At 50.3% G+C, this 25,960-nt stretch overlaps 1 protein-coding gene across 4 annotated transcripts in view; it reads left to right on the top strand.

Annotated features, from left to right (window-relative positions):
* Positions 1–24,704, top strand: part of CHAF1A (chromatin assembly factor 1 subunit A) — a 28,116-nt gene extending 3,412 nt beyond the window's left edge. For 2 of the 4 annotated variants that reach the window (XM_025456991.3, XM_025456994.2), the window contains exons 3-15: positions 504–1,369; positions 7,440–7,496; positions 9,740–9,969; positions 10,189–10,249; positions 10,450–10,518; positions 13,738–13,964; positions 14,531–14,699; positions 14,853–14,933; positions 15,755–15,847; positions 16,917–17,169; positions 17,872–18,362; positions 23,519–23,615; positions 24,226–24,704. In XM_025456991.3, the coding sequence (XP_025312776.1) occupies positions 504–1,369; positions 7,440–7,496; positions 9,740–9,969; positions 10,189–10,249; positions 10,450–10,518; positions 13,738–13,964; positions 14,531–14,699; positions 14,853–14,933; positions 15,755–15,847; positions 16,917–17,169; positions 17,872–18,362; positions 23,519–23,615; positions 24,226–24,326 (2,795 nt within the window). In that variant the 3' untranslated portion in view covers positions 24,327–24,704. The remainder of the gene's footprint in view (positions 1–503; positions 1,370–7,439; positions 7,497–9,739; positions 9,970–10,188; positions 10,250–10,449; positions 10,519–13,737; positions 13,965–14,530; positions 14,700–14,852; positions 14,934–15,754; positions 15,848–16,916; positions 17,170–17,871; positions 18,363–23,518; positions 23,616–24,225) is intronic. The other 2 variants (XM_025456992.3, XM_025456993.3) reach the window with 2 other exon arrangements.
* Positions 24,705–25,960: the final 1,256 nt, after the last annotated feature.

Raw genomic sequence — 25,960 nt, 5'->3', positions numbered from 1 at the left:
CCATATATTTTAGGGTTTAGCAGCATCCCTGGTCACTCACCTAAATCATGATGACCAATAATATCGCCAGACATCCCTGGCAGGGACAGCTGCCCTTGGTTGAACCACCATTGTACAGGAAGATAAATGTGTTCAACTTCTTTTGTGTGAAGAGTGGTTGGTATTTTTACTCTTAGGCTAGATTAGCTAAGTGACTATATAAAAAACTGAGGCTTCTGGTTTTTAAAACTTGGTATCTCGTTCCCCTGTAGCAGCTTTCCTCCTCCTATGATGACTGATAGCAAGTTTGGTGTTGAGGGGAGTCACAGGAAGAGCAACAGTCTCTGAGGGGCAGGGGCAAACTGGAACCCAAGGGCATGAGTGGTTTACAGAAATCCCCATCTGCTGGCCCAACCTCCATCCCAGCAGGTTGACACTTGTTGAGCATTTGGAATATTCAATTATTGATGGGCTGTTGCTCTTCACACTTTCCCTGTAAAGATGGCTTCCTCTCTATGTTTCAGCTCGTCTGCCCTTCAAGCGCCTGAATCTTGTCCCAAAGGAGAAAAGCGAGGACGGGTCGGATGACATGAGGAGCTCTGAGGGCACTCCTGCACAAAGTCAAGTACCTGATGTGGAGACCTCTTTGGATACCTTGGAGAACAACTGTCATTCGGGTTCTGACATAGATGGTAGTCCAAAACTTGTCAATGGGAAGGGTCCCTTAGATAACTTTTTAAGAAGCAGAGTCAAAACCAGTATTGACCAGACCATGGTCATCATTGATTTGACGGAGGACTCAAATGACCAACTGGATGATGTTGTGGCCCACAGTAAACTAAATTCTGCAGCCTCTGCCTCCGAGGAGGCTGTAAGCAGAGTCAGAGAAGAAGCTGGAGGTGACAGGGGGCTGCTGGAGGCCAGTATGGAGGATGAGCTGACGTGTCCTGAAGAGACCCTTTCAGACACTCCGTGCAAAACAGAGAACGAGGGTGCTGGCTCAAGGGGCACAGAGAGGAGTGGAGATGGGCAGAAAGGCTCACCCCCAAGCTGCCGTGTGCTGACGGCTAGTCCAAGAACATGCTCCGAGAAGGACCAGGATGGTTGGAGTGAAGCTGGGGGCATTTTTTTCAAAGGGAAGGTGCCTGTGGTGGTCTTGCAGGATATCCTGGCTGCGAAACCTTCTCAAGCCAAGTCTCCAACGACACCTGCACACCAGGGCATGCCCTCTGAGAGTGAGATGCTGGAGTCTGGCCCTGAAGAAGACTCTGTTCTTAGCCACTCATCCCGGGGTTCTTCCTCTCCTACCAGCTCACCTGAGGGGCAGTCTGCTTCCAAAAAGCAGCACAGCAGTCCCAGGCCCTTCCCCTCCTCCACACCTATCCGCAGAGTAAGTATCTCTGCTGAATGCCAGTGTGGCAGTGCTGACGGGATTCAGCCTCTTGCTCTTCACCTGGGAATACTGTGTCACTCAGGTGTTTGGTGGCTAAGCAGGCCACAAACAATTCTTTTGGTATCAAAAAACCACTAGTGGTGTTCGGTTAAATGTGCATTGTGATGTACCTGTGGCCCTGTTAATCACCAGTGTGTAAAGTGTCTTCTGTGAACTGTCATCTAGGTAGCCATGGTTGTTCACACCTAATGAGTGGTGCTAGTCAACTTAGCACTTTTAATTAGGAACGCTTTGTAAGCAGGCAGCTGTGACCCCTCATGTCAAATGTTAGCTCCCTCCAGTTTTCCTTGCCATTCCAACACAGGCTTGTAAGGGTGTTGATGGTAAAGAGTCAGGCAGCATTGGTGAAGAGACCCCAAGACAGCAGGAGAAATAAAATGGGGATTCTGTAGGCTCGGTTCTTGTCAGCCTAGCCACATATCTGAAAAACTTCACCCCAGAGCAACAAGAATAAAAGGAAAACCTGGCACCATTTTTAAGGATCACAGAAGGATGACTTATGAAATGCCTGTTTCTATTACTGATTTGTGATTAGCACAATGGCAGCAGGGTCTTATGGGTAAAACATAAATTTAGCCAAGAATCCAGAAATGTGTTTAATTAACAGTGTTCTTTGTTTTGGGTATTTTGGTTTTTGTTTTTCTGGGGGTTTTTTTGTAGAATTTTTGTGTACATTGCATTTTTGTTAGGCTCCATGCCCAATGTGGGGCTTAAACTCGACCCGAAGATCAAAAGTTGTATGCTCCACTCACTGAGCCAGCCAGGTAACCCTAGGTTTTTTGGTTTTGGGGTTTTTTTAAATGTAAGATCAGATTCTGTGTTGGATCATTCAATCTGTACTTTATCTGCTTGATTTTACTTTCTGAGATTTGATCTCTAAGGGACTAATTTTTCTAGATGATTCTATGGCTTTTATCTAAGTTTTCGAAGTGTCAAGGGTGGAGCAATCTTTTTTTCTTGGAGATACATTTTTAAACTTCCACCTGAGCCATTATTCAGACTCTTAGAATCAGAGTTGAAGAATCCATTTTTGCCGCCAGCTATCTTTCTTGGTCTGGCCAATTGCTTGAAATTCTTCCCGACTGCTGTTTGTTTGGTTTTTTTTTTAAGATTATTTATTTATTCATAGAGGCACACATAGAGAGAGAGAGAGGCAGAGACACAGGCAGAGGGAGAAGCAGGCTCCATGCAGGGAGCCCGACGTGAGACTCCATCCTGGGTCTCTGGGATCACGCCCTGGACTGAAGGCGGCGCTAAACCACTGAGCTACCCGGGCTGCCTTGCTGTTTCTCTTTTGCCGAAAGCCTCTGTCGTATGACATATTTAAAGCCAGTTAGCCTAGAAAACGGGACATGTGTACATGTGTTTCATTCTTCTTAAGCACTTTTTTATTTTATTTTTTATTTTTTATTTTTTTTATAAAGATTTTATTTATTTATTTATTCATAGAGATACAGGGAGAGAAAGAGAGGCAGAGACACAGGCAGAGGGAGAAGCAGGCTCCAGGCAGAGAGCCTGACGTGGGACTTGATCCTGGGTCTCCAGGATCACGCCCAGGGCTGCAGGCGGCGCTAAACCGCTGCGCCACCGGGGCTGCCCTTAAGCACTTTTTAAAAAAATATTTTATTTATTCATTAGAGACACAAGAGAGAGGCAGAGACATAGGCAGAGGGAGAAGCAGGCTCCCTGCGAGGGGCAGGGTGGGGGGAGCCCTATGCAGGACAGATCCTGGGATTCTGGGATCACGCCCTGAGCCCAAGGCATATGCTCAACTGCTGAGCCACTGAGGTGTCCGTTAAGCACTTCTTTTTTTTTTTTTTTCTTTCTTAAGATTTTACTTATTTATTCATGAGAGACAGAGAGAGAGAGGCAGAGACACAGGCAGAGGGAGAAGCAGGCTCCGTGCAGGGAGCCCGATGTGGGACTCGATCCTAGGTCTCCAGGATCGAGGCAGATGCTCAACCGCTGAGCCACCCGGGCTGCCCCAAGCACTTCATTTTTTAAGTTTGTTTTTATGCTCAGAGCCAAGCCCAAGAATCCTCAGAATTGGGAAGTGACATAGCCATTGTTATGAAACAATTTTTTTTTTAAAGACTTTATTTATTTATTCAGGAGAGACAGAGAGAGGGGGGCAGGCTCCATGAAGGGAGCCTGACGTGTGACTTGATTCCAGGACTCTAGGATCACGCCCTGGGCTGAAGGCAGGCGCTAAACCCCTGAGCCACCCAGGGATCCCCAACAATTTTATTTCTGTCTGCTGGCCCACAGGGCACTCAGGACAGCTGAGCAGGTGAACCGAGTGTAGTCACTTAGATCCTGCATCTGATTTGCCCGGTCTTACTCTGAACACAGGCTTAGAGCTCTGAAATGCTCTAGAAGGCAGTGTTATTACATGGCTTGGCAAATAATTTACACTGAGTGGTGAAGGTTCAGACCACCCCAGAGCCTGTGGCAGAAATCTGCGGCTACCACCCACAGATGGGCTGGTCCATCACAAGAATGGAAGTAAAGCCCCTTGATGGTCATTGACACCAAGTGATCATCAGGTGCCTCTGGGTGCTTTGAGAGTGAGACTCCTTGAGGGAGTGGCTGGAGACAGACCACTTACAGCCACAGGCACAGCCTTTACTTTATGTCCTATCTCCCCCCTCCCCCCCAGCAGGAGTTTCTTGATTTGCTGGTTGGTTTTGTGTTTGGTGTCAACTAACATCTCCTGGGGGGGGAAGGGGAGTCAAGGTTTTCCTGATGCTTAGGAGTTTAGAGAATATTTTTGTTTTTCCACTTTTCCTCCACCTCCTCCTTTCCAAGTTGTAGGTAGAACCTACAACTGGAAGCTTATATGTTGTTTCATGTTACTAAGCAACATGTTTGGTTTTAGTTGGGTCTGTTAGTCCTGGAGTTAGTACCATAAAATCGCCGCTGCATTTGGAATCCCTAGGCATTCTCTGATCCTCTATTTTGTGTGTGTGTGTGTGTGTGTGTGTTTCCCTTCCAAGGAACTTGTTAAATGCAGATCCTGCTGTTTCTTCCCAGGGAGTCTGATCTAGTCCGCCCAAAGAGCTTCATTCAGTTCTATTTTGTTTTTTAAAGTACTCTAGGGGTTCTGGAGAATCTCAGTTTGAAAAAATTATTTAGGAACACCAGTTTTAGATAATTCAGGGTCTTCTGACTGGCCAAACAGTGACTATTTAGCATTAGAGCATTTTACCATTTGGGATAGAAACATTTCGGAGTTTGCTTGCATTTTAGCTGTGTAATTCTGCCTGCCTTATTAGTGATTCAAGATTATTTTTTTTCATAAATGATGATGTTGATGCAGCTGTGTTACTGGAATCTCTGCATCTATACAAATAAACCCAGATCGCTGGAACTTTTCCATGTATAACTGAAATTACACAAGTATTAAGTTCTTCATTTTTTAAAAGATTTTATTTATTTATCCATGAGAGACACAGAGAGAGAGGGGCAGAGACACAGGCAGAGGGAGAAGCAGGCTCCATGCAGGGAGCCTGATGCAGGACTCGATCCCGGGTCTCCAGGATCACACCCTGGGCTGCAGGCGGCGCTAAACCACTGTGCCACCGCTAAACCGCTGTGCCACTGGGGCTGCCCAGTTCTTCATGTTCTAATGGAAGCATGACAATCTCGGACCTCCCAGGAGGTTCTCATTATTTCACATTTCTCTGTGGTGTCTGTGAGAGATCTCTTGGGGAATACACAGTATCATTTTGTTTCTTTATGTGAGCCATGTGTTGTAAATATGTTTCTTTTTCATTTTGGAGTGTCTTCCACTATGGCCTGGGAAGATCTCTTGTCAGCTGCCATGTCCCGTACCTTGCTGTGGAGCTACTGCAGCTTGCAGAATCATTCTCATTGGTGGATGTTTCCATTGTCTTTAATTCTCAGCCTTGACAGAATAACTGTAATGAGCTTTCTGCATGTTTCCTTGGGCTGTTGTTAGATAGCATATCCAGCTCCCAGGTACTCACAGGTTAATCTTGCCTGCTTGCTCTCCATCACGGCTGGAGCAGTTGAGTTCTATCTCTTCCCGGCTGCTATCTCTCCCCTGCCGGTAAGTTTTTAGCTGCTTCTGTTGCCTGCCCACCTCTCCTTACCTCGTTCGCTGCTGCTGCTGAGCTAAGAAACTAGATCTCCTTATACATAAAATCAGACCAAGTGGCTCTGAGAGGATCCTGCGAAATAAAGTGCAAGGATATTCATGCACATAGTTAAATCAATCTTGACGACATGGGATAGGTGATATGTGTATTTTAGCTTCCTTCTGGGGTCTTGGGTCTTGTTTTTGGCAGCTGAGTTCCAGATAGGTAACACATGTGGCCTCTACTTGGCAAGAGTTCCATAAACACTTGTGTCACACATATCAAGAAGATAACATTTCAGACCAGTAAGGCCCACCTGAGTGCCTAGTGAAACAGTAGATCTTAGTTCTGCATGAAATCATAATTGCTCTGGTGGTTGGAGATCATTAGCTGGCTCCTGGGAATCATGTCAATTCTGCTGTACCTGGACTCCCAGCAGGGGAGGCATTGTAAAAGGCACTGATTCTGCATCTGAAATTCACCAAATGTGGGTGAGACTGTGTTTTCCCTTCAAGTGCCCTCGCTTGGGAGTGGCAGTCACATTCGGTACTGTAAGTTTGAATGCAAAGGACAACAACAGATATAGTAACTTGCAGATTCTGCTCTTGAATCCTTTGTGGTGGGGATGAAGTCCAGAGATGTGACAGGCATAGTGGACTTTGGAGAGGCAGATCCTTTTTCTCAAGCCCTTGGTAAAACCGCTTTGGTAACAGACAGGCTTGAGCATCCCCACACAATGTTGGTGGCTTTTGACAAGGTCCTGCGGCATGTGGCTTTCATAAGACTGCTCACCCATGTCCTAAGGGAAGGCTTAATCCAAAAAATTCAGTGTGTCCCAAATAAGAAGGATGTCTTCTTGAATTTATTACCCTTTAAGTTTTATTCTGTAGGAGATCTTAGGCTTTCTCAGATGGAGAAACCCTTGCCACGTAGCTTTTGTCCATATGTCAGAGCATTTTAAGAGAAATGGGCCTTTGATTTTTTCAACACTTCAGTCTTACATTTTGGCTACCTTTCTAAGTCTCAAAGGAGCCTGGAAAGTTCATGCTTTTCCAGTCTGCACTCTCTCCCCACTGATGGTTTAGTTTTCAGAATTTCCTGCTCTGGAGGTAGCTTAGGCTAGTAGTCTGAACTTGTTCATGTTCAGTGTGGTGAGTGAATCCAGCAGTGTGTCTTGGTGAGTCCCTGCAACCCGAGTTCACTTGGCAGAAGGGCAGTAGAGAATGTCGTGCTTTAGGATGCAGGGGTCCTAGACCAGATCACCACCTCTGGCAAGCTGACCTTATTTCCTGAACATTTGCTCCACGTTTCAGAAAGCAGGGAGTACACATTGGTGGCTCATGGGAATCCAGCCAATAGATGTTTTGTTTGATTCACATTGATTTTAGATGTTACCTACAAAATATAAATAAAATTCCCAATATCAGCCCCTCTTAGAAAAATCGGAAGGGGCAGTAGTGCCGGGCACTACTTGCCAGTAAGAGCCCTGTCCTTATTGGACAGGGTGCATCCTCTGTCCTCCATGACAAACCCTTCTCCATGTCACCTGCCTGATGCCAAGGCTGGCTCTCCACTGCCATTTAGGTTTGAGCCTACCCTGTTTCTCCTGTGCTTGGCCCCCTTCATTTTTGTGATCTATCTCCCCAGTCTCCTGTTTGTCCCCAGATGCATGCACGTACATGTTCATTGGCCTTCATGATCCCACTATGACATGTTGGTTTTTTGGTTCTGTTTGGTGGAAACTGGTCACTGGAAAGGTTTTCATTATGCTCTTTTGAAGAAGTTCTTAATCATGCAAGTCCCTTATTCCCCCCTTCCCTTTCTTTACCAAATGAGTGTGCTATGTATTATATGTGCTATAGTGATTGTAACAATTCATGTTTAAAGAGAAATGTCTTTCATTTCAGATAACTAAGAAACTGATCAAAGCTTCTGCAGAGAAGGACAAGCTCAGACTGCAAAGAGTAAGATGTTTCCCCTGAAATAAAAAGTTAACCTATTGTGCTTTTTGCCTTAAGTAGTAAGCAAGGCCCCATGCACCTCCTTTGCCCATTGTCACCTTTCCCCGCTTGTCCTGACCGTGCCTTTGACTCTTGCTTCATATCTCACAACTGTGCCCCGGGACTTGGGGTTGCATCATTTTTGACTTTGCTAAATCACACTAAGTTTTTATGTAGCCTTTTCTAAGCTTCTCCTATTATTATCGTTGTTATTACTACCGTCTTGATAGTTGCTCATCACATTGTAGTTGAAGCTTGCCTCCCAAAGAGCCAGTCCCTTTCCCTGAGTCCCAGACCCCTTCCCATGTGCTCTGTTAGTTTGGTGGCCATGACGCTAGGTGGGTGATTATTATCTAGTTTTGCCTTCTGAGTCTTCACTTCTGTTATCTTGGGGTCACCATGTGTTGCACACTGCAAAGCAGAGGACTTTTTTCTCATTGCCATAAAGAACTGAGAAAGCCAGTGGGCTTCTGCCTCCATGCCAGCTTGTGGGAGGGGTGGTGATGGCACTGGATCTGTGCTCACCCAGTACTTCCTGTGCTATCCGCCTATGAGTCACATTTTATTTTATTTTATTTTATTTTATTTTTATTTATTTTTTTTAAATATTTTATTTATTTATTCATGAGAGACAGAGGCAGAGGGAGAAAGAAGCAGGCTCCATACAGGGAGCCCGACGCGGGACTCGATCCCGGGACTCCAGGATCACGCCCTGGGCTGAAGGCAGATGCTCAACCGCTGAGCCACCCAGGTGTCCCTATGAGTCACATTTTAAAAAAATATATATTTATTTATTTTATTTTATTTGTTTATTCATGAGACACACACAGAGAGAGGCAGAGACACAGGCAGAGGGAGAAGCAGGCTCCCTGTAGGGAGCCCGATGTTGGATTCAATCCTGGGACTCTGGGAGCCAAAGGCAGACGCTCAATGCCTAAGCCACCCAGGCGTCCCTATGAGTCAGGTTTTGATGGCGGTTTTAGAGGTTCTCTTATTCTTGGAATTTCAGAGGTGGGCACATGTGGAGTGGCGATGCATGTGAGGTTCAAGTATGGCTGGTTTCCAGAAGTCTTCTGCCTTCCTATTTAGCAATGGGGACAGATGACTCCTTACCACCTTGCACATTTTCCCCAGACCAGGCACCTTCTTCAAGTATCCATCCATCAGAAGAAAGTGCTTTGTAAGAACATCTCTAACAGGGTGCCTCCGTGGGTTTCGTTAAAGCAGCCAAAAGTTTCTCAGAACAGAGGGTAGGATATTCCCTAGAGACAAGGACATAGCCCTATGCCCAGACGGAAAGTGGAGTTGCCAGGCTCCTGATGTGGGGAAATCCATTTCTTTTCTTTATTTTTTTAAGATTTTACTTATTTATTCATTAGAGACCCACAGAGAAAGAGGCAGAGACACAGGCAGAAGAAGCAGGCTCCCTGCGGGGATCCTGATGCAGGACTCCATCCTGGGGCTCCAGGATCACGCCCTGGGCGGAAGGCAGGCACTCAACCACTGAACCACCCAGGCATCCCATGGGAAATCCATTTCTGATGGAAATAGTCCTTGAAAATTACCTGGTGCTATGGCAGAGGATGAGCCCCCCGTGTCTGGCAGGCGAGCATTTGAGTAGGAACTCAAGCTTATGTAATAACACAGTGCCTCAAGCCATGTACCAGTTGTTGGGAATGACAAACTGATGTAAAGATAAAAGCAAATTCATTTTTCCCCCCTGACAACAGGTTCTAGGTTCCTGTCTCACTCTGATCTTCTATTTCAGAGGAAATAAGATCAACCTTATAATCTGATCTGGTTGGGTAGCGGGATGTGGGAAGAAAAATGCTCTTGCTTTAAAGATACAGAAGCAAAACCTACAGGTGTTTTTGTTTCTTTATTTTACCACGGTTTTAAGATTAGGTAGCCCAGAGCTTCTTATGTCATTGTTTCTCATTAGGTAAAAAGATAAACTCCACCCCATGTTTAAAGATGGTATTTTGAGCGAATCTTATTTTGAATGGCCCTGAGGTCTTGGGACAAATGGCCAGTGGACATCACTGTTCTAGTGGCGGGCAGTGACAGGTGCTACAGGGTGGCCCGTGTGGGAGGGTGCTGGCCAGTGGGGGGGTCCTGGGCGGGCCACCTCTCTGCTCCCTCCAGCTGCCTGTGGGCCCTCCTGGGAGGCACAGGGGCACAGCTGTGGGACCATCTCTTGGCTTCAGGATAAGGAACGTTTAGGCAAGCAGCTCAAGTTACGGGCCGAGAAAGAAGAAAAGGAGAAGCTGAAGGAGGAGGCCAAGCGGGCCAAAGAAGAAGCCAAGAAGAAGAAGGAGGAAGAGAAGGAGCTGAAGGAAAAGGAGAGGCGCGAGAAAAGGGAGAAGGATGAAAAGGAGAAGGCAGAGAAGCAGCGGCTCAAGGAGGAGAGGCGCAAGGAGCGGCAGGAGGCGCTAGAGTGCGTGTGCCCTTGGAAGGTGGGGGTGGGCAGGGAGGTGGTGCGGGGGGGGGGGGGGGGGGGGCAGGGAAGCAGGAGTACCTCCACCCCCTCCCCCCAGCACACAAGCATATCCTCTCCCCACCTCCACCCCCCCACACACACACCACACACACACACACCCCTGCCAGGGACCTATGAGCCACACCTGGGGCTAAAGCCGAATTTCCTGTCTCCCAGGGCAAAGCTGGAGGAGAAGAGGAAAAAAGAAGAGGAAAAACGGTTACGGGAAGAAGAGAAGGTAGACTGTTCTCCCAAACGGCTGCTGGTGTTCCCTCCGTCTGGGGAAGCCAGGTGGCCCCCGCCGAGACTGGCTGCATGTTGATGGGTTTTGAGAGCTCATATCAAAAGAATGCTTTCAGCTTAAAAGTGCTGGGGCTCCTGTTCTAGAGGCCACTGTCCCTCTTCATTTCTTCATGCTCATCTCCTTTTCTGTTGCAGCGCATTAAAGCAGAGAAGGCTGAAATCACGAGGTTTTTTCAGAAGCCAAAGACCCCACAGGCTCCCAAGGTGAGCTTCTGGCTTCCTCTGGCTTGGCTTTCTCTCTCGGTCATGTTCTTCCTTTTGAAAAGTATAAGGGTATTTTCTGACCAGGTAGCTCCCCTTTCATCAAGAGAGGGCCTCTGCTTACAAGGGAGCTTTTATTTCTGGTAGAGTCTGAAGACTCAATATTTTGTTATTTGTTATGTCTTTGAAAAGGCTAAAAGTGGCATGTTTGCTAAAACTGCTAAGCATTAAAAAAATATATATATAAAACTGCTAAGCGTTAAGTTGCTTTATGAACAGTTTTGCATTAGGAGCTATGTGGAAAGGTGTCATCGAAGACCTAGTCCTTACCTTCAGAGAACTGAGGCTCAGGATGGGAGGCAAGATTAAGCATAAGTCAGCAGTCTAGAATGCAGCCCAGGATTCTGCTTCCCTGTCCTGGTGTTTGTCACCCTGTAAGCAGCACCTGCTTCTGGAAACCCCAGACTTCCTTCCCTGCCCCTCGGTGCTCCAGAGGTAACCCATGCAGTGGTGTCACCTAGAGCTTTGACTACATTCACATCCCTCCATATATATTTGTTTATATACATAATGATTCATGAGTTTGTTATGTCCCTATTTTGTTTACATAGCTGTATCTTGGATTCTTGCCATGCTGGCTCATTTGGGTCAGCTTTGTTCTCTCTTGCCACTTAACATTTCGTAGTGTGGATGTTGTCACAGTTTGTATGTCCATTGCAGTATCAATGCCCCATCAGTGGCACGGTGAGTGTCACTGACCCTCCTCTGCATATATGCCTTTCTTTAGGACAGCCACCGGGAAGCGGGCTTGGCCCGCAGTCCAAGGATACACACTCACAGAATCACTAATTGCGTTAGTTCCTATCTGGGCACCCTCCCAGTGGGAAGTGCTAATGTCCATGCTGGGCATCATGGGGAAATATGCTCTTCTCTCCTGCACTAGCACTGAATGGAACATGCTTTCTTTTAACCTCACCAATCTAGTTGGCAAAAAAAAAAAAAAAAAAAATTCTTATTTCATTTTACATTTTTCCTTGATTCCACTTGGACATCTTTTTGTGTGTGTTTGCCATTTTATTTATTTATTTTTTTAAGATTTTATTTATTCACGAGAGATACAGAAGGCGGAGACATAGGCAGAGGGAGAAGCAGACTCCTCAGGAGCCCAATGTGGGACTTGATCCTGGAACTCCAGGATCACACCCTGAGCCAAAGGCAGACGCTCAACCACAGAACCACCCAGGCATCCTGCCACTTTATTTCTTCTCTGTCTTGCCAATTCCTATTTTTTACTTATTTTTCTATAGGATTGGCTTTTCCTCTGAACTCTAGGAGTTATTTTTACAGCCAGGATTTTCTTTTTTATTCATTTATTTGGAGAGGGGGGAAGAGAAAACAGGGAGGAGCAGACTCCCTATTGAGCAAGGCACCTGATACAGGACTCTCTCTCAGGACCCTGGGATCATGACCTGAGCTGAAGGCACATGCTTCACCAACTGAGCCACCCACAGCCAGGATTTTCATTCTTGGTGACACATGCTATAGATACTCCCTTTCAGTCTGCTACTCGCTTTCTAACCTGTTTATTGTGTCTTTTGTCCTTCAGAAATTTTATGAGTTTTTTGTTGGTTTTGTAACATTTTATTTATTTATTCATGAGAAACAGAGAGAGGGAGGCAGAGACACAGGCAGAAGGAGAAGCAGGCTCCATGCAGGGAGCCTGACGTGGGACTCGATCCTGGGTCTCCAGGATCACACCCCAGGCCGAAGGCAGCGCTAAACCGCTGAGCCACCCAGGCTGCCCAAAATTTTATGTTTTAATGTCAACATTTTTAAATTTTTTATGGCAGTGGGCTTGTGGTTACAAAGCCTTGTTTACCCTGTAGCCATTGACGATACATTCTCTTTCTTAGTTTTTTTGTGGTTTTTTTTTTTTACTGTTTGTTCTAGTTCATCTGTTTTTAAAGATTTTAAGTCACCTCTACACCCAACGTGAGGTTCAGACTCACAACCCCAAGATAAAGGGTCGTATGCTCTACCAACTGAGCCAGCCAGTCCCCTTTGTTCCTTTTTTTTTTTTTTTTTTAAGATTTACTTATTTATTCATGATAGAGAGAGAGAAAGAGAGGCAGATACAGGAGGAGGGAGAAGCAGGCTCCATGCCGGGAGCCCGATGTGGGACTCGATCCCGGGACTCCAGGATCGCTCCCTGGGCCAAAGGCAGGTGCCAAACTACTGAGCCACCCAGGGATCCCCCCCGCTTTGTTTTTTTATGTATAGTTTCTTAGCCAGAGTTCCTGGTCATATGGGCTTGGCCCTAACTCTGTTAGGATGGATGCCTGACATCCCAGCACCCGTTTATTAGTGAGGTGGTTCTTGGCTTTGGCTCTGTGTTGGGAATCCCCAGGGAGCTTTACAAAAATAGGGAGCCTGGATCCCATCCCTGGTGTGGGCATTGAGGTTTTCAGCAGCCTCCAGATGTCCTGCTGTGTGGCCATGGTGAAGGCTGTTGCTATAGTGCTCTATCCTCAATGGGGTCGGAGGCTGGCTTTCCTATACTGAGCTTTATAGATCTAGGCTCTCCTCCTGACTCCCCAAGTCCTGCTGTGCTCCCAGCTTTGGGATCCACTGACAGACATGGGAGATGCTGAAGCAACTCTTGATGGGCAAACTAAACCCACCAGAATATGTGGCGGTTAATTCTTAGGGAACAGGCACCGACCTGTCAGGTTCATGTGTCCGTTTTCAGTGTTGAGATGGGCTTGGGTTGTAAGTCATCTTGTCAAGGTTTGGCTTTGGATAAGCGGTCAGTCCCCGGGGTCTCAGTTCCCTCACCTGGGAATTCAGGTTCTATTGCAGCCCACCCCCTTCTTTTTAAAAAGCCATGTTTTTTGAGGTATAATTTACGTAAAATTCTCTCGTTTGCTGAGTTCTGATAATGGACTCCACAGCACCCCCGTGCTCCACCATCCCATACTCAAGGTCTAGAGTATTTCTGGCACCTCACTTGGCTCCCTGTAGTTTTGCCTTTTCCAGAAACTAGTATAAATGACATCACGGAGGGTGTAGCCTTTTGTGTGTCTCCTGAGACTTAGCAACCTGGATGAATGTGAAAAGCAATGTGCACATGCCATTGTGTCCAGCATCTCACACCCTCATGGCTGCTGAGTGGTGGGCATCCCCTCTCATAAGCATGCTATCACATCCTCTTCTCCATTTCAGACCCTGGCTGGCTCTTGTGGGAAGTTTGCCCCTTTTGAAATTAAAGAGCACATGGTTCTCGCCCCTCGGTTTCGGACTGTCTTTGACCAAGACCTCTGTGATCAGTTGGACCAGCTCCTCCAGCAACAGAGTGGCGAATTCTCCTTCCTGAAAGATCTGAAAGGCCGTCAGCCCCTCAGGTCCGGACCCACCGTGGTTTCAAATCGAAACACGAATATTTATAACAGGTTAGTGGGTGGGGAGACAGCCTTTTGCCTGTTGGTGAAATCAGAGCGCAGTTGGAAAGTCCTGGAGGGCCCAAGGCAGAGTTCTGGGTTTAGGCCCGCTGCTGGCTCATCGTGGCCAAGGGCTAGTTGTCTTCCATCCTGGACCTAAGGCCTGAACCTTCAGACCTTGCTTTTTTGGCCTCCCCTGAGCTTCTGAAGTCTCATGTGCAGTGGCTTTGCCAAAAGCCACTGCTATGGAGTGCAGACTGCTTGGCTTGGCCTCCTGGTCTCTCAGAGGGGGGATCTTATTTCCATGCTGGCCTCCTGGGAAGGACATTTCACCGTTCTCTTTGATCTGCTTACTCTCCACGACCCCACTTCTGTAAATGCTGTGAGCCAGCAACTTGGCAGTTTTGTTTCTCCTTCCTCCTTGCTCTGTGTCCCTGGAATAAATGTCCCTTAGCTTTCTTGGGAGCAGGTGGTTGGTTACCCATCATGGTAAAATGTTGATAGCCTATTTTCTTGGGAAGCCTGGGTGGTCAGCGGGTGGGTTGTAGAACAGGCACATTATTGGGTTTCCTCCTCAGTGATGTGGTGATCGTGGAGAGCGGCAAGGTCGAGGGTGTTCCTGAGAGGAAGAAGTTTGGCAGGATGAAGCTCCTACAGTTTTCTGAGAATCATCGACCAGCGTACTGGGGAACGTGGAATAAGAAGACAACCGTCATCCATCCGAGGGACCCCTGGGCCCAAGACAGGGTGAGCAAGTGGTCCAGCCTCACCTGCCTTTCTACATTTCCTTCTCATTTTGCCTTTTTTGCACTGGTCTCCTGGATTTCATAAGCATTGTAGCTTTTCTGCTCTGCCACCCCTGAAAGACAACCATGACGCCCTGCGTCCTTGTTTTCTCAGAAGCTCCTGGACTATGAGGTGGACAGTGACGAGGAGTGGGAAGAGGAGGAGCCGGGCGAGTCCCTGTCCCACAGTGAGGGGGTAAGCACACACCTGCACCTGTGGTTTCCCCCAGAAGGCCAAGGCAGGCCCTAGGTTGAGTTCACTCACAGCCAGCCTTCGAGCCGCAGTGTCATCTGAAATTTCAGCCAGATCTCAGGGCTACCTGGGAGGCTCAGTTGGTTGAGGGTCCAACTCTTGATTTTGGCTCAAGGTTGTGAGATGGAGTCCCATGGCAGACTCTGCACTGAGTTCAGAGTCTGCTTGAGATTCTCCCTCTGCCCCTCCCTCTCCTCTCCCACTCTTTCTCTCAAATAAATAAATAAATATTTTTTTTGAAAAAATAAGTTAAGAAAAACTAGGTTTTCAACTTCTCTTGAAAAGCCTATTTGGTGACACTAACCCACTTGGCAGTGGGACCAAGCAGCATCTACCCTGTTAAGTGGGGCATGCTTGCCTGTGTTCCCATGACCCGACTCCCATGTCAGTGTCAAATAATGGGATTCATCTATGGGATTTCTCCCAACCCTTGAGGTGTCCATAAGAATGATGCCCAAGGCAGTAGATGGCTTTTCATTCCTTAGATGTTTGCAGGTTAACCTTTTTTTTCTTTTGCAGGTTAACTTTTTTTTTTTTTTTTTTTTTTAAGATTTTATTTATTCACGAGACAGAGAGGCAGAGACATAGGCAGAGGGAGAAGCAGGACCCATGCAGGGAGCCCGTTGTAGGACTCGATCCTGGGCCTGAGCCAAAGGCGGCGCTAAACCGCTGAGCCATCCAGGGATTCCCCACAGGTTAACATTTTAAATGAGACATATTTTGTCTGTTGGCTATGTATTATGAACTTTTTTTTTTTTTTTGAGGATGATGATGATGAAGTAGGAGAGGATGAAGATGAGGATGATGGTTTTTTCGTGCCCCATGGGTACCTGTCTGAGGACGAGGGAGTAACTGAGGTGAGGCATGAGCTTGGAGGTGACTGTCCCTGAGAGAGCTCGGCCGGACTGAGCTTAGTGGCTGCTAGCCTGTTTGCGACCCCAACAAGTAGTCATCTATGGGGTTGTAGGGACCTGGGCTTAAGTTTTACTGGGGAGGGTAGTGGGATCTGCAGAGGTAGGAGAGACTCCCGGGGTGGTGACCGCGTGAGCAGAAGGCTGAGTCAGAGAGGCTGGGAGGTGTGTGGGTCAGACTGCTAAACCCCCTTTTCCTTTTATGGTTTCTTAGTTGAGGCATGATGAAAGTATAAGAAAACATACAGATCTTAATTATTGAGCACAGCAAGTTTTAATGATTGACATTTGTAAATCTGTCACCAAAAGTAAAATCTAGAACTTCCCATCTCTCCAGATGGTTCCCCCATGTCCCTTTGAGGCATCCCCCTACCCTTGCCACCAACATTCTAGACAGACTCAGCCAGATGGTGAAACTTTCAATAGGCTGGTTTTAGGGTTCGGACAGCTTTTCAGGTCGCAGTGCTTGGGTGGTGGAGAAATGTTGGAAGTATGACTGGGGGAATGGTTTTGTCTCTCCAAATCAGATGCAGGGGGAGGGATACCTCATATGTGTGTCTGTGGAGCCCATGAGTCTTCTGTCTTTGAGAGCGGTATTGGAGCGTGGGAGGGGCCTAGCCCTGAGGGTGAACTGGGCGTGGGATTTGGGGTTGCTGATTGCATGACCCTGGCATCACACCCTCCCCAGAAAATCCAGAGTGGCCTTGAGTGGCTTACTGGTGAGGTTAAGGGAGTACCTGAGACTGCCAGTCATGGCCAGAGAGGACGGTGCATCCTGAACAAACAGCACAGGGCATAAGTGCCTGTCTCCATGGAGTCTAGGAAAACACTGCTGTTTCCCAGATGGTAATGCTAGGAAGAGGGGTGCAGAATACAATGGGAGCTCTGATACGTGCAGGGTGCAGCAGCCCTGATGGTGGATGAGCAAGCTCTTTCCTCTTGGTGTCTGGGAGGCGGGAGGCGAGAGCACAGGGGCCTGGGCACCCTGAGTAAGCATTGCTCTCCAACCTGCAAGGAGTGTGCTGACCCAGAGAACCACAAGGTTCGCCAGAAACTGAAGGCCAAAGAGTGGGACGAGTTTTTGGCTAAGGGGAAGAGGTTCCGTGTGCTGCAGCCTGTGAAGATCGGCTGCATCTGGGCGGCTAATAAGGATGGTGGTGCCGACCTGAAGGTGCTGCAGCAGTTCACGGCGTGCCTTCTGGAGACAGTCCCCTCCGAGGAGGAGCAGACACCCAAGGCCTCCAAACACGAGAAGAGAGACCAGCAGAGTGAGTGTCCGTGCTTGGTGGGAATGGGAGGGGACCAGGCTTCTAGCTGTCCTAGGCCCAGGGAGACTTTATTAGGTGACTGGATCAAAACTTAGAAGTCCTGGGATCCCTGGGTGGCGCAGCGGTTTGGCGCCTGCCTTTGGCCCAGGGCGCGATCCTGAAGACCCAGGATCGAATCCCACGTCGGGCTCCCGGTGCATGGAGCCTGCTTCTCCCTCTGCCTGTGTCTGCCTCTCTCTCTCTCTGTGTGTGACTATCATAAATAAAAATAAAAATTAAAAAAAAAAAAACAAAAACAAAAACTTAGAAGTCCTGTGAACAAACAACAAAAGCCAGTGCCTGCTGAGCACATCTGTTCGTTCTTCACTACAACAGCAGTCTGGGTACTCCTTTACTTAACACGCTTCCCCAGAGTGCCTGGCCCGCCCGAGGTCACACACATCGCTAAGGACTGTGCCTCCTTGCTCTTCAAAGCCGGAGAGGCCCAGTGGCTCAGAAGGAGAGTGTGGTGATCCCGACTAGGGAGAAATAAACACACACCGTAAGGCGTGCTAGTTTATCCAGAGAAATCCCGCCTGGAGAAGGTTGGGCTTCCTGGCCTCCTGCAGCCACCCCAAAGCTGACCACGTCTCTGACCTTGGTGACAGACCAGGGAGCCTTGTGCAATGTTTGCTCTGTCTCTCTCTGTGTCTTCCCCGCCAGTCTTGGCCCAGCTGCTCCCACTGCTGCACGGGAATGTGAACGGAAGCAAAGTGATCATCCGAGAGTTCCAGGAGTGCTGCCGCCGGGGGCTGCTCGGCAAGGACACAGGCAGTCCTGACAGCAGCTCTGCCAGCCCGGCCAGCCCCGGCTCTTCCCGCCCACAGACCCCCACCACCAGCGAGGACGCCACTGTTCCCTCCAAGGCCAGGCTCAAGCGGATAATTTCTGAGAACTCAGTATATGAGAAGAGGCCTGATTTCAGGATGTGCTGGTACGTCCACCCCCAGGTGCTGAAGAGCTTTGATCAGGAGCACCTGCCTGTGCCGTGCCAGTGGAGTTACATCACCATGGTGCCCTCGGCCACCAGGGAGGACAGTGGCAGCGTCCCCGCCACAGGACCCAGCCAGGGGACGCCCGTCTCGCTGAAGCGGAAGTCAGCGGGCAGCATGTGCATCACGCAGTTCATGAAGAAGCGCAGGCACGACGGGCAGGTGAGGGGTGGGGTGGGGTGGGGGCGGCTCCCCCACAGGGGCTTATTTTAAACTTCAATAAAGTTTATATTTTTTAGAGCAGTTTTAGATTCATAGCAAAAGTGAGCAGAAAGTGTAGCAATTTCCCACGTTTGCCCAGCCCCTGCGTGCACGGCTTCCCCCTCTATCAACACGGCCCCAGAGCTGTGTGTTTATCATAATCCACCTGTCATTGCACCCAGAGTCCCCAGTTGATGGTCGGGGTCACCCTTGGTGCTCTACGTTCTATGGGTTCAGACGACTGTGTGATGCCGTGTGTCCACCCCTGTGGCTCCTACAGAGCTTCACTGACTTACATATCCCCTGTGCTCTTTGTCCTCGCCTCGTCCCTCCCTCCAGACTCATCCACTTACTGTCTCTGTGGTTCTGTCTTTGCCAGACTTGCAACCACATGGCATGTGGCCTTCTCAGGCTGGCTTCTCTCACTCAGGGATTGCCTGGAAGGTTCTCCATGTCTTTGCCTGGCCTGGTGGCTCATTTCTTTTCAGCCCCTACCAGTGTCCCGTGTAGTTACTTTTTACATTTTTTTTTATGTTTTTGTTTAGTTCACTTACCCTAGTGATGTAGCATTTATGCTACACCAGGGCCTCTGCTAGACCTTGTATGCACAGTGACAAGCAGAACCCATCTAACAGGAGCACAGACAGGAAGTTGTCACACAAACAGCTGCCTAATCACAGATGGGCCGCGCTCACGGGAGCAAGTGCAAGGAGCGGGGCATCGGGGCCTGGGGGTGACTGTGCTGTGCAGTCTCCAGTGCCGGCTGCGTGCTCAGAGGGGCGGGGGCCCCCAGCCACAGCCTTCGCTGATGTTGGTATATATATATATTTTTTTTTTTTTTTTTCTCACTGGGATAGAATTACGATGAGTTTCTTTTCTTTCACGCGTCGCTTCTTACTGGAAACCTATTTTGCATAGTGAGCCCTGGGTCGTGTTAGGCATCTTGCGGACTTACAGACTTTGAGAGACTGGATTTTATGAGGAGATTGAGATGAAGGCGTCTTTTAAGAGCTGGTTCTCCGGCTATGTCCAGTGCCCTCTTTTTGGTGGTGGGGGGGGGAACTATGGCTTGGGGAGCTGCATAAGCTACATCCCGGAGGCTGGGTGGTGACGCCCTCTCGCCCCCCAGCTCCTGCTCGCTGCTTCTGTGACATGAGTCCCCATTCAGCTTAGAAAATAAAGTGGCTGTCAGAACAGGGAGGCAGAGAAATTGCTCCTGGAATGAGGCCCGGCCTTTTCCCTGCTGCCCACATGTGGATGATTCTTTGGATACGTTGTAAACATGCCTCTTAAACTGTGACTGTCCCTGGCCTGAGTACACGGCCGGGTACAGGGCTCCAGCCCGCCTGTGGACACAGCTTGTACCTTGCCTCATGGGGAGCCTCCTGGGTGAGGAGTTGGGGCCTCAGACGGGCACATACTAATTTCCCTGAGCCTCAGCCCAGGTGACGGGCTGTGTTAGATCTCTTAGGCGCTCAAGCTGCGTTTGAGTGGGAGAACCTTTCCATGGGCCGTATTATTGTTACCCCAACAGTCTTAGAGGGACCCCGAGTGTGGCCGTCTCCAGTTGAAACCAGCGGTGGGAACCCCAGCTTGAAAATAGCTGAGCTGAAAAGCAACCTGGTTTGTCCCTTTACGTGTGCAGCACATGCAGGCATCTGCAGGCATCTGCCCCGCAGCCCTCTCTTGGGACCCCGCTGTGTCTGTGGCTGTGGAGTCCCACATGTTCTCATGTGACAGTCATGGCTGCATCTTGAGCTCCACCGCGGCTCCCCCCTACCCCTGGGGTGGTCCTCTCTTGTGTTCCTGCCTGACCTGTGCTTGCATGGAGGACAGTGGTTTTAGCCACTATTACATGTTTCTTCAAATGCCGTGTACTGTGCTGGGTGCTTTATGTGAGTCTGTACATTTTGTTGGTAAGATGCTTTGTTATCTTGCAGAGCCGCCAGAAAAGAAAAAACTCCCAGTTAAACTAGCCTGGTGACAGTGCCTGCCCAGGTGACAGGTGGATGCATGAGAAAGTGTGTGTCTGGGGATCTGTGAAATAGGTTTCATCTGACGATACACGCCTGAATAGCCCTGTGCTCCCTCTGCACACCCGTGGGGCCTTGGGGAGGCTTAGCAGTGTTGGGGGCTCCTCGGAGGGCCACACAGCAAGCAACCATGCTGTAGGCAACCCCGTGGGGCTTACCTGCTGTACCCGGCATTTTAAAACACTCTGGGCAGAAGGACCACCCAGAGAGTGGGCATGCTGGACCTGGTGATTCTATTTCAGTAGGTCTGAGTGAGGAACCCGAAGTCTGCGTTTTATTTTACTTTATTTTTAAAAGTTTATTTTAGAGAATGAGAGCACAAGCTGGGTAAGGGGCAGAGGAAGAGGAGAATTTCCAGCAGACTCCCTGCTGAGCACAGAGCCAGACACGGAGCTCCATCCCAGGACCCTGAGATCACAACCTGAGCTGAAGGCAGACGTTTTGCCAAATGAACCACCCAGGCACCCCTGACGTCTGCATCATAAAAGCCCCTCAGAGGGGAGCCTGGGTGGCCCAATCGGTTAGGCGTCCAGCTCAGGTCGTGATCTCGGGGTTTGTGAGGTTGAGCCCTCCCATCAGGCTCTGCACTTAGAGGGGAGTCTGCTGGAGATTCTCCTTTCCCACTTCCTCTGTCCCTCCGCTTGCTTGTTCACAAACATGAGCATTCTTTCTCTCTAAAATAAAGGTTTAAAAATAATAACAGAAGCCCTTTAGGAAATCTCATGTAATGGGCCCAGGCTGCAGCGGGGCGGGGGTGGGGTGGGTAATACAGTGTGTGCCTTGCAAGGAGGGAAGCCCTGAGACTGTCTTCTGGGGATGTTCAGTTAGTGTCGTTCCTGCTCTGCATAGTGGTCCCTGGTGTTGGGCCGCTGGTAAGAGGCCCTGACATCACAGCTTCAACACATGGGGGTTTGTCTCAGCAACAAGGGGTCCTGAGCTGCCATGACAGGCGCCCCCCGTGTCCCACTCCCTCCTTGGTGTGTGGCCTTTGTCATCGTGGTCACAAATGGCTGTCGCACCTCCAACCAGCAGGATCAAGGCAGCAGAGACTTTCTATTTAGCTGTAAAGGGAAACCCTCCCCAGCAGTCTTCCACCTGAGTCTGGCCAGAATCCATTGGCACAGCCTCCCCGGCTACAGGAGAGGCTGGGTAATGAGACTGGCCAGCAGCCATGCACAAAATTCCAGGTCTGTTTTAGAAGGATGAGGTGGGAGAATGGCTTTGGGGCATGCATGAAGCAGGGCTCCCCCCACTGCACAGCACCCATAGAAAAGCAGAAGACACAGGTAAACTTCTAGAAGGTAAGATTGGCGGCCCGGGAGCGTATGGAGTGCTTCCACTTGTGTTTCAGCAAAGCCGCGACTCAATGCTTCTGTACCCCTGGGGGTACATATAAAAGTGCACGGATATTTTAAATATTTTTTATTTATTCATGAGAGACAGAGAGAGAGAGGCAGAGACACAGGCAGAGGGAGAAGCAGGCTCCATGCAGGGAGCCCGACGTGGGACTCGATCCCGGGTCTCCAGGATCAGGCCCTGGGCTGAAGGCAGGCGCTAAACCGCTGAGCCACCCGGGCTGCCCCTGCACAGATATTTTAGATTGGGTTGGGCTTTTTTAATTTGTGGGAATTTAAATTTTTCTCCAAATTTTTATTTAAATTCTGTTTTTTTGTGGGGGGGTTTTTGTTTGTTTGTTTGTTTGTTTTTTTTTTTTTTGGTGGGAATTTTAAAATCTTTTTGAACTCACAGTAGTCCCAACACTCCGTGTGTTCACAAGGTGTTACGATCAGTAAGATAAACAGGGCTGCGGCGTGGCACCAGTTCAGCTGCCAGAAGTCTCGTGTGGCCCAGGGTGACTCAGGCTCTGGGCCTCAATTTTCTAAGATGGGGAGAGCCCAATTTTCCCTTTAGGTCAAAAACCAACTGGGATCAAAATGACCCTGAAGAGGTGTCACGGAATTAATTTCTTTATCGTGACTAAACGCCGTTGGCCCCTGCTGGCAGTAGTGGCAGCCGAGGGGCACTCAGGATGTCCCCTGGACTCCCGGTGGGGGCTGAGTGCCTGTCCTGTGCCTGGAGGGCTGCGGATGAGGACTGCAGGGAAAGCCTTGTTCCTCTGCACGTGCGTGTCCTGTCTGCAGGGCCCATGAGCGGGGAGAGCTGAGTACATCTGGTCTGTTCCTTTTCCTTGACAGACACAACCAAGTACCTCCCGATCAGCAGAGTTGAGAGCCGGGCTGTGTTCTTAGCCAGTGGATTCTTTTGAAACAGGAGGTTGGAAGGTGCCCTTGGCATCCTGCCTGTGACAGCGCTGCTTGCTCTGGGGACCGTGGTTGGGTCCGTGGGGCTGCGCCAGGGCAGCGGTCTGCACATCGGAGGGTCCTGTGCTGTCCCCCGTTTTCCAGGAAAATGCAGGTTTCTGTAGCAGAGGGATTGGTTCCAGGAGTGTTTTTGAGAAATAGCCCTCCTTTTGAATAAGCCCATCTCTGCCTCTGTCAGCTCTTCGTTCAGTTACAGAGCAGGGGTGCTTGTAGGGGTGGTCGGGGTTTAACACTGGTCCTCCTTTCCACGCTTTCTGACCCCTCTGCTGAAAGCCAGCAAAAGCGGCTCAGCAAAGTCGGTGGAAATTCTGCGCTCAGTGGAGGCCCCGCCTGCCCTCGGCCCGCGGTGGCTCAGGGGGTGTCGTCCCAGGCCAAAGTGGTCTAAGCAGGAGAGTTGTTGGGCGCCGGGCGGAGGGACTGAGCCCCTGGGCAGAGAAGGAGACGCTGGTGGGCTGAGCTCTCTGCCGTTTATTTCAAGAGAAAGTGGGTCCTTTATCACTGTCTCTTTCAGACCAAACCAGAAACCCAGATTGCTGATTCAGGAACAGTTGGCAAATCATTTTTGTAATGTAAATACGGCTGGTGGTCATTTTCAGAGATCTGAATGAGGCCCTTTGAGGGAACCTTCTCTCCCCGCACAGGGCTCCTTTGCTCACCGGCTCTCAAGCAGTCACCTTAAACTTGTCGGAACGGGTAGCGGTGGTGCGGGGCCCCGGCGGCCCGTCTGCTGCTGCTCATGGCCGGTGCACCCTTGTCTGTCCAGGTTGGAGCTGGGGACCTGGATGGCTTCCAGGCAGACACGGAGGAGGAGGAAGAGGAGGACGGCGACTCTGTGATCCTGGACATCTCGGATGTTGGGGGTGAGAAGGGCCCCCACACTCCTCTTTCACCAGCCTGGCAGGAAAGGAAGAATGCACGCCCTCTCATTCCCATACACCACCTGTCTGTAAACTGAGGGGCTGAGTCAAGAGACCTCAGGAGGCGCTGTGCGGGCTGGCCGGGTGTAGGCAGGGGGATCTGGTCCAGGGTCTGCAAGATCTGACTTGTCTGAAAGCTGCCGTGTGCACCCCAGGATGACTGCGGTAGCCATAGCAGAAATAGGTATGGTAACGCCGGCAGCTGGGCGCTGACCACAGCGTGGCGCCGTTCCGGAGGCCTCCCAGAGACCCCGCAGGGCTGCACCTGCAGTGCCAACCCATGGGCTGAGTCCTGGGAGGGGAGCGGTACAATCCTGGAGTGGCCTCGACTGTAGATGGGCCTCAGGGAGACCTGAAGGAGGGGGAGGGAAGCGGAGTGGGTGGTGAGGGGGGCCAGCATTTGGCTCTTCCCAAGTGAGCTCAGGAGGGGACAGGGTCTGAGGGCCGGGAGCAAGTAGCTGTCGGAAGGGGGAGATGTGGGGGCAGGGACTCAGGCCCCTACCAGGTCTGGGGGTGCAGCCAGCTAAAGCCCCCTCCCTCTCTTACCTTGCAGAGGCCCAGGCCCCATGTGGAACCACTTCTGGAGCTGGGGGGTCCGTGGGAATGGACACCAGTGAGAGCCCCCTGCCTGCCAGCTCGCTCGGCCCCTGCTGAGTGCCCCGCTGTCCCGGTGTATGTATGTAGAATGGTTAGGGCATTCACAAACGCCTCTTGGATACTTGAAAGTCCTATGAGTCCTGTGTAAAGAGCACTTTGTCCTGCTTCGCAGACCTCCCTGGAGGTCTGGAAAGTTTTATATAGGATGTTTGATTTGTTCCTTTTAATACTTGTAAAAATTTCCCCCCCCAAAGCTGCATATTAATCTTCCTTTTAATAAAGCATTATTGCGATGTGAGGACCTGTGCGGGGACAGCCCGGTTGCGCCTGCGGGCCCCCAAGCAGGTGCTCTGATGATATGCTTGTAAATGAGTTGGAGCCCCCTGCGGCTCTAGACCTGATGTGGGTGTGTATAAACTTACTGTCCAGCCCTGACCCGGTGCATCTGTTGTCTTTTCTAATGTCGTTTCTTGAGAGTGGGTACGTTCCGTCACCTGGGGCCGGGCCCCCGCTCTGTGCTGTGCTGGTGGGTGTGCACCCCCCACCCCGTGCGTGGTCTGTCCTTGTAGAAAGGGTTACCCCTTGCAAAAGCACCATCCCAGCCCTTTGCTGTGAAATCCTCAACCGCTATGCTGTCCTCGTTCCAGGTGCAGCTTCCAGAAAGTGCTTCTGCTGGTCTGTCCCTCCTGCCCACCTGTTAGGGAACTATGGCTTCGGACTGACGTCTGGCTTGGGCCACACCTGTGCCTGGAGCAGCCCTGTGTTGGGGCTGTGATAGGCCCCGCAGTAGAAGCCTGGAGCGGGGGGGCGGGGTGGTGGTGGCAGGTTTTGGTAGAGCTCCTGGACTCCTGGCCGCTCTGTCGAGTTCTGTTCCTGCTGCCCCCGCGGGAAAGGGGCACCTGCCATGTCAGTGTTCAGCATCCACCGGATTCAACCGAGACAGGGGGAGCCACCCCACCCTCAGGACACTGGAAGGCCAGGACCCTGATCCTCCTCCAAGGGCTCCATGCCTCCCACCCCGCTGGGTGAGGGCTCTGGCCAGGCTCCCTGCTGGAGTCCCTGAGTGCAGGGACTACCCCAGTCAAGTCACCTGAAACTCGTTTGAGTTGGCCACCTGACAACTTGAAGTCAATTCCAAGTCACCGGTGGGGAGGAGAGCGAGGAGGGGGCAGCAGAGCTGTGGGGAAGCTAAGGCACATGCAGGGGCTACTTGCCGGCCAGGGGCCTACGGGGCATTTTTGGTTTGGAAATCACATTGGGCCTCAAAGCTTCAAGTCTGTCCATCACCGAGCTGGTGGCGGCCAGAGAAGCAGCCACCACAGGCCTCTGTGCAAGGAGGAGAGCGTCTGGAAGGGGCTGGGGCGGGGGCCAGGGCCAGCTTGGAGTGGGGGATGGTCTAGGTGAGCAGTTAGCTCCCCTTGGGGCGTGACCAGGGGCAGCGCCTCCTGTGCTCCAGACTCCGCTTCCCTGCCTACTCGTTTCCTGTGGCTGCTGGAACACATCACCACTTAACTTGGCTTGAAGCTAAACTTGTTTTTACGGTTCTGGGAGTGAAAAGTTGACATGAGGCTCACAGGTTAGAAGCCGGGGGGCAGGGGCGGGGGCCTGGGTGGCTCAGCCATTGAGCGGCTGCCTGTGGCCCAGGGCGTGACCCCCGGGGTCCTGGGATCGAGTCCCACATCAAGCTCCCT

Source organism: Canis lupus, chromosome 20, assembly GCF_003254725.2.
Source record: "Canis lupus dingo isolate Sandy chromosome 20, ASM325472v2, whole genome shotgun sequence".
Classification (NCBI taxonomy): domain Eukaryota; kingdom Metazoa; phylum Chordata; class Mammalia; order Carnivora; family Canidae; genus Canis; species Canis lupus.
Note: the sequence above shows the minus strand (reverse complement) of the source record. Positions and strands in the feature narration are given on the sequence as shown.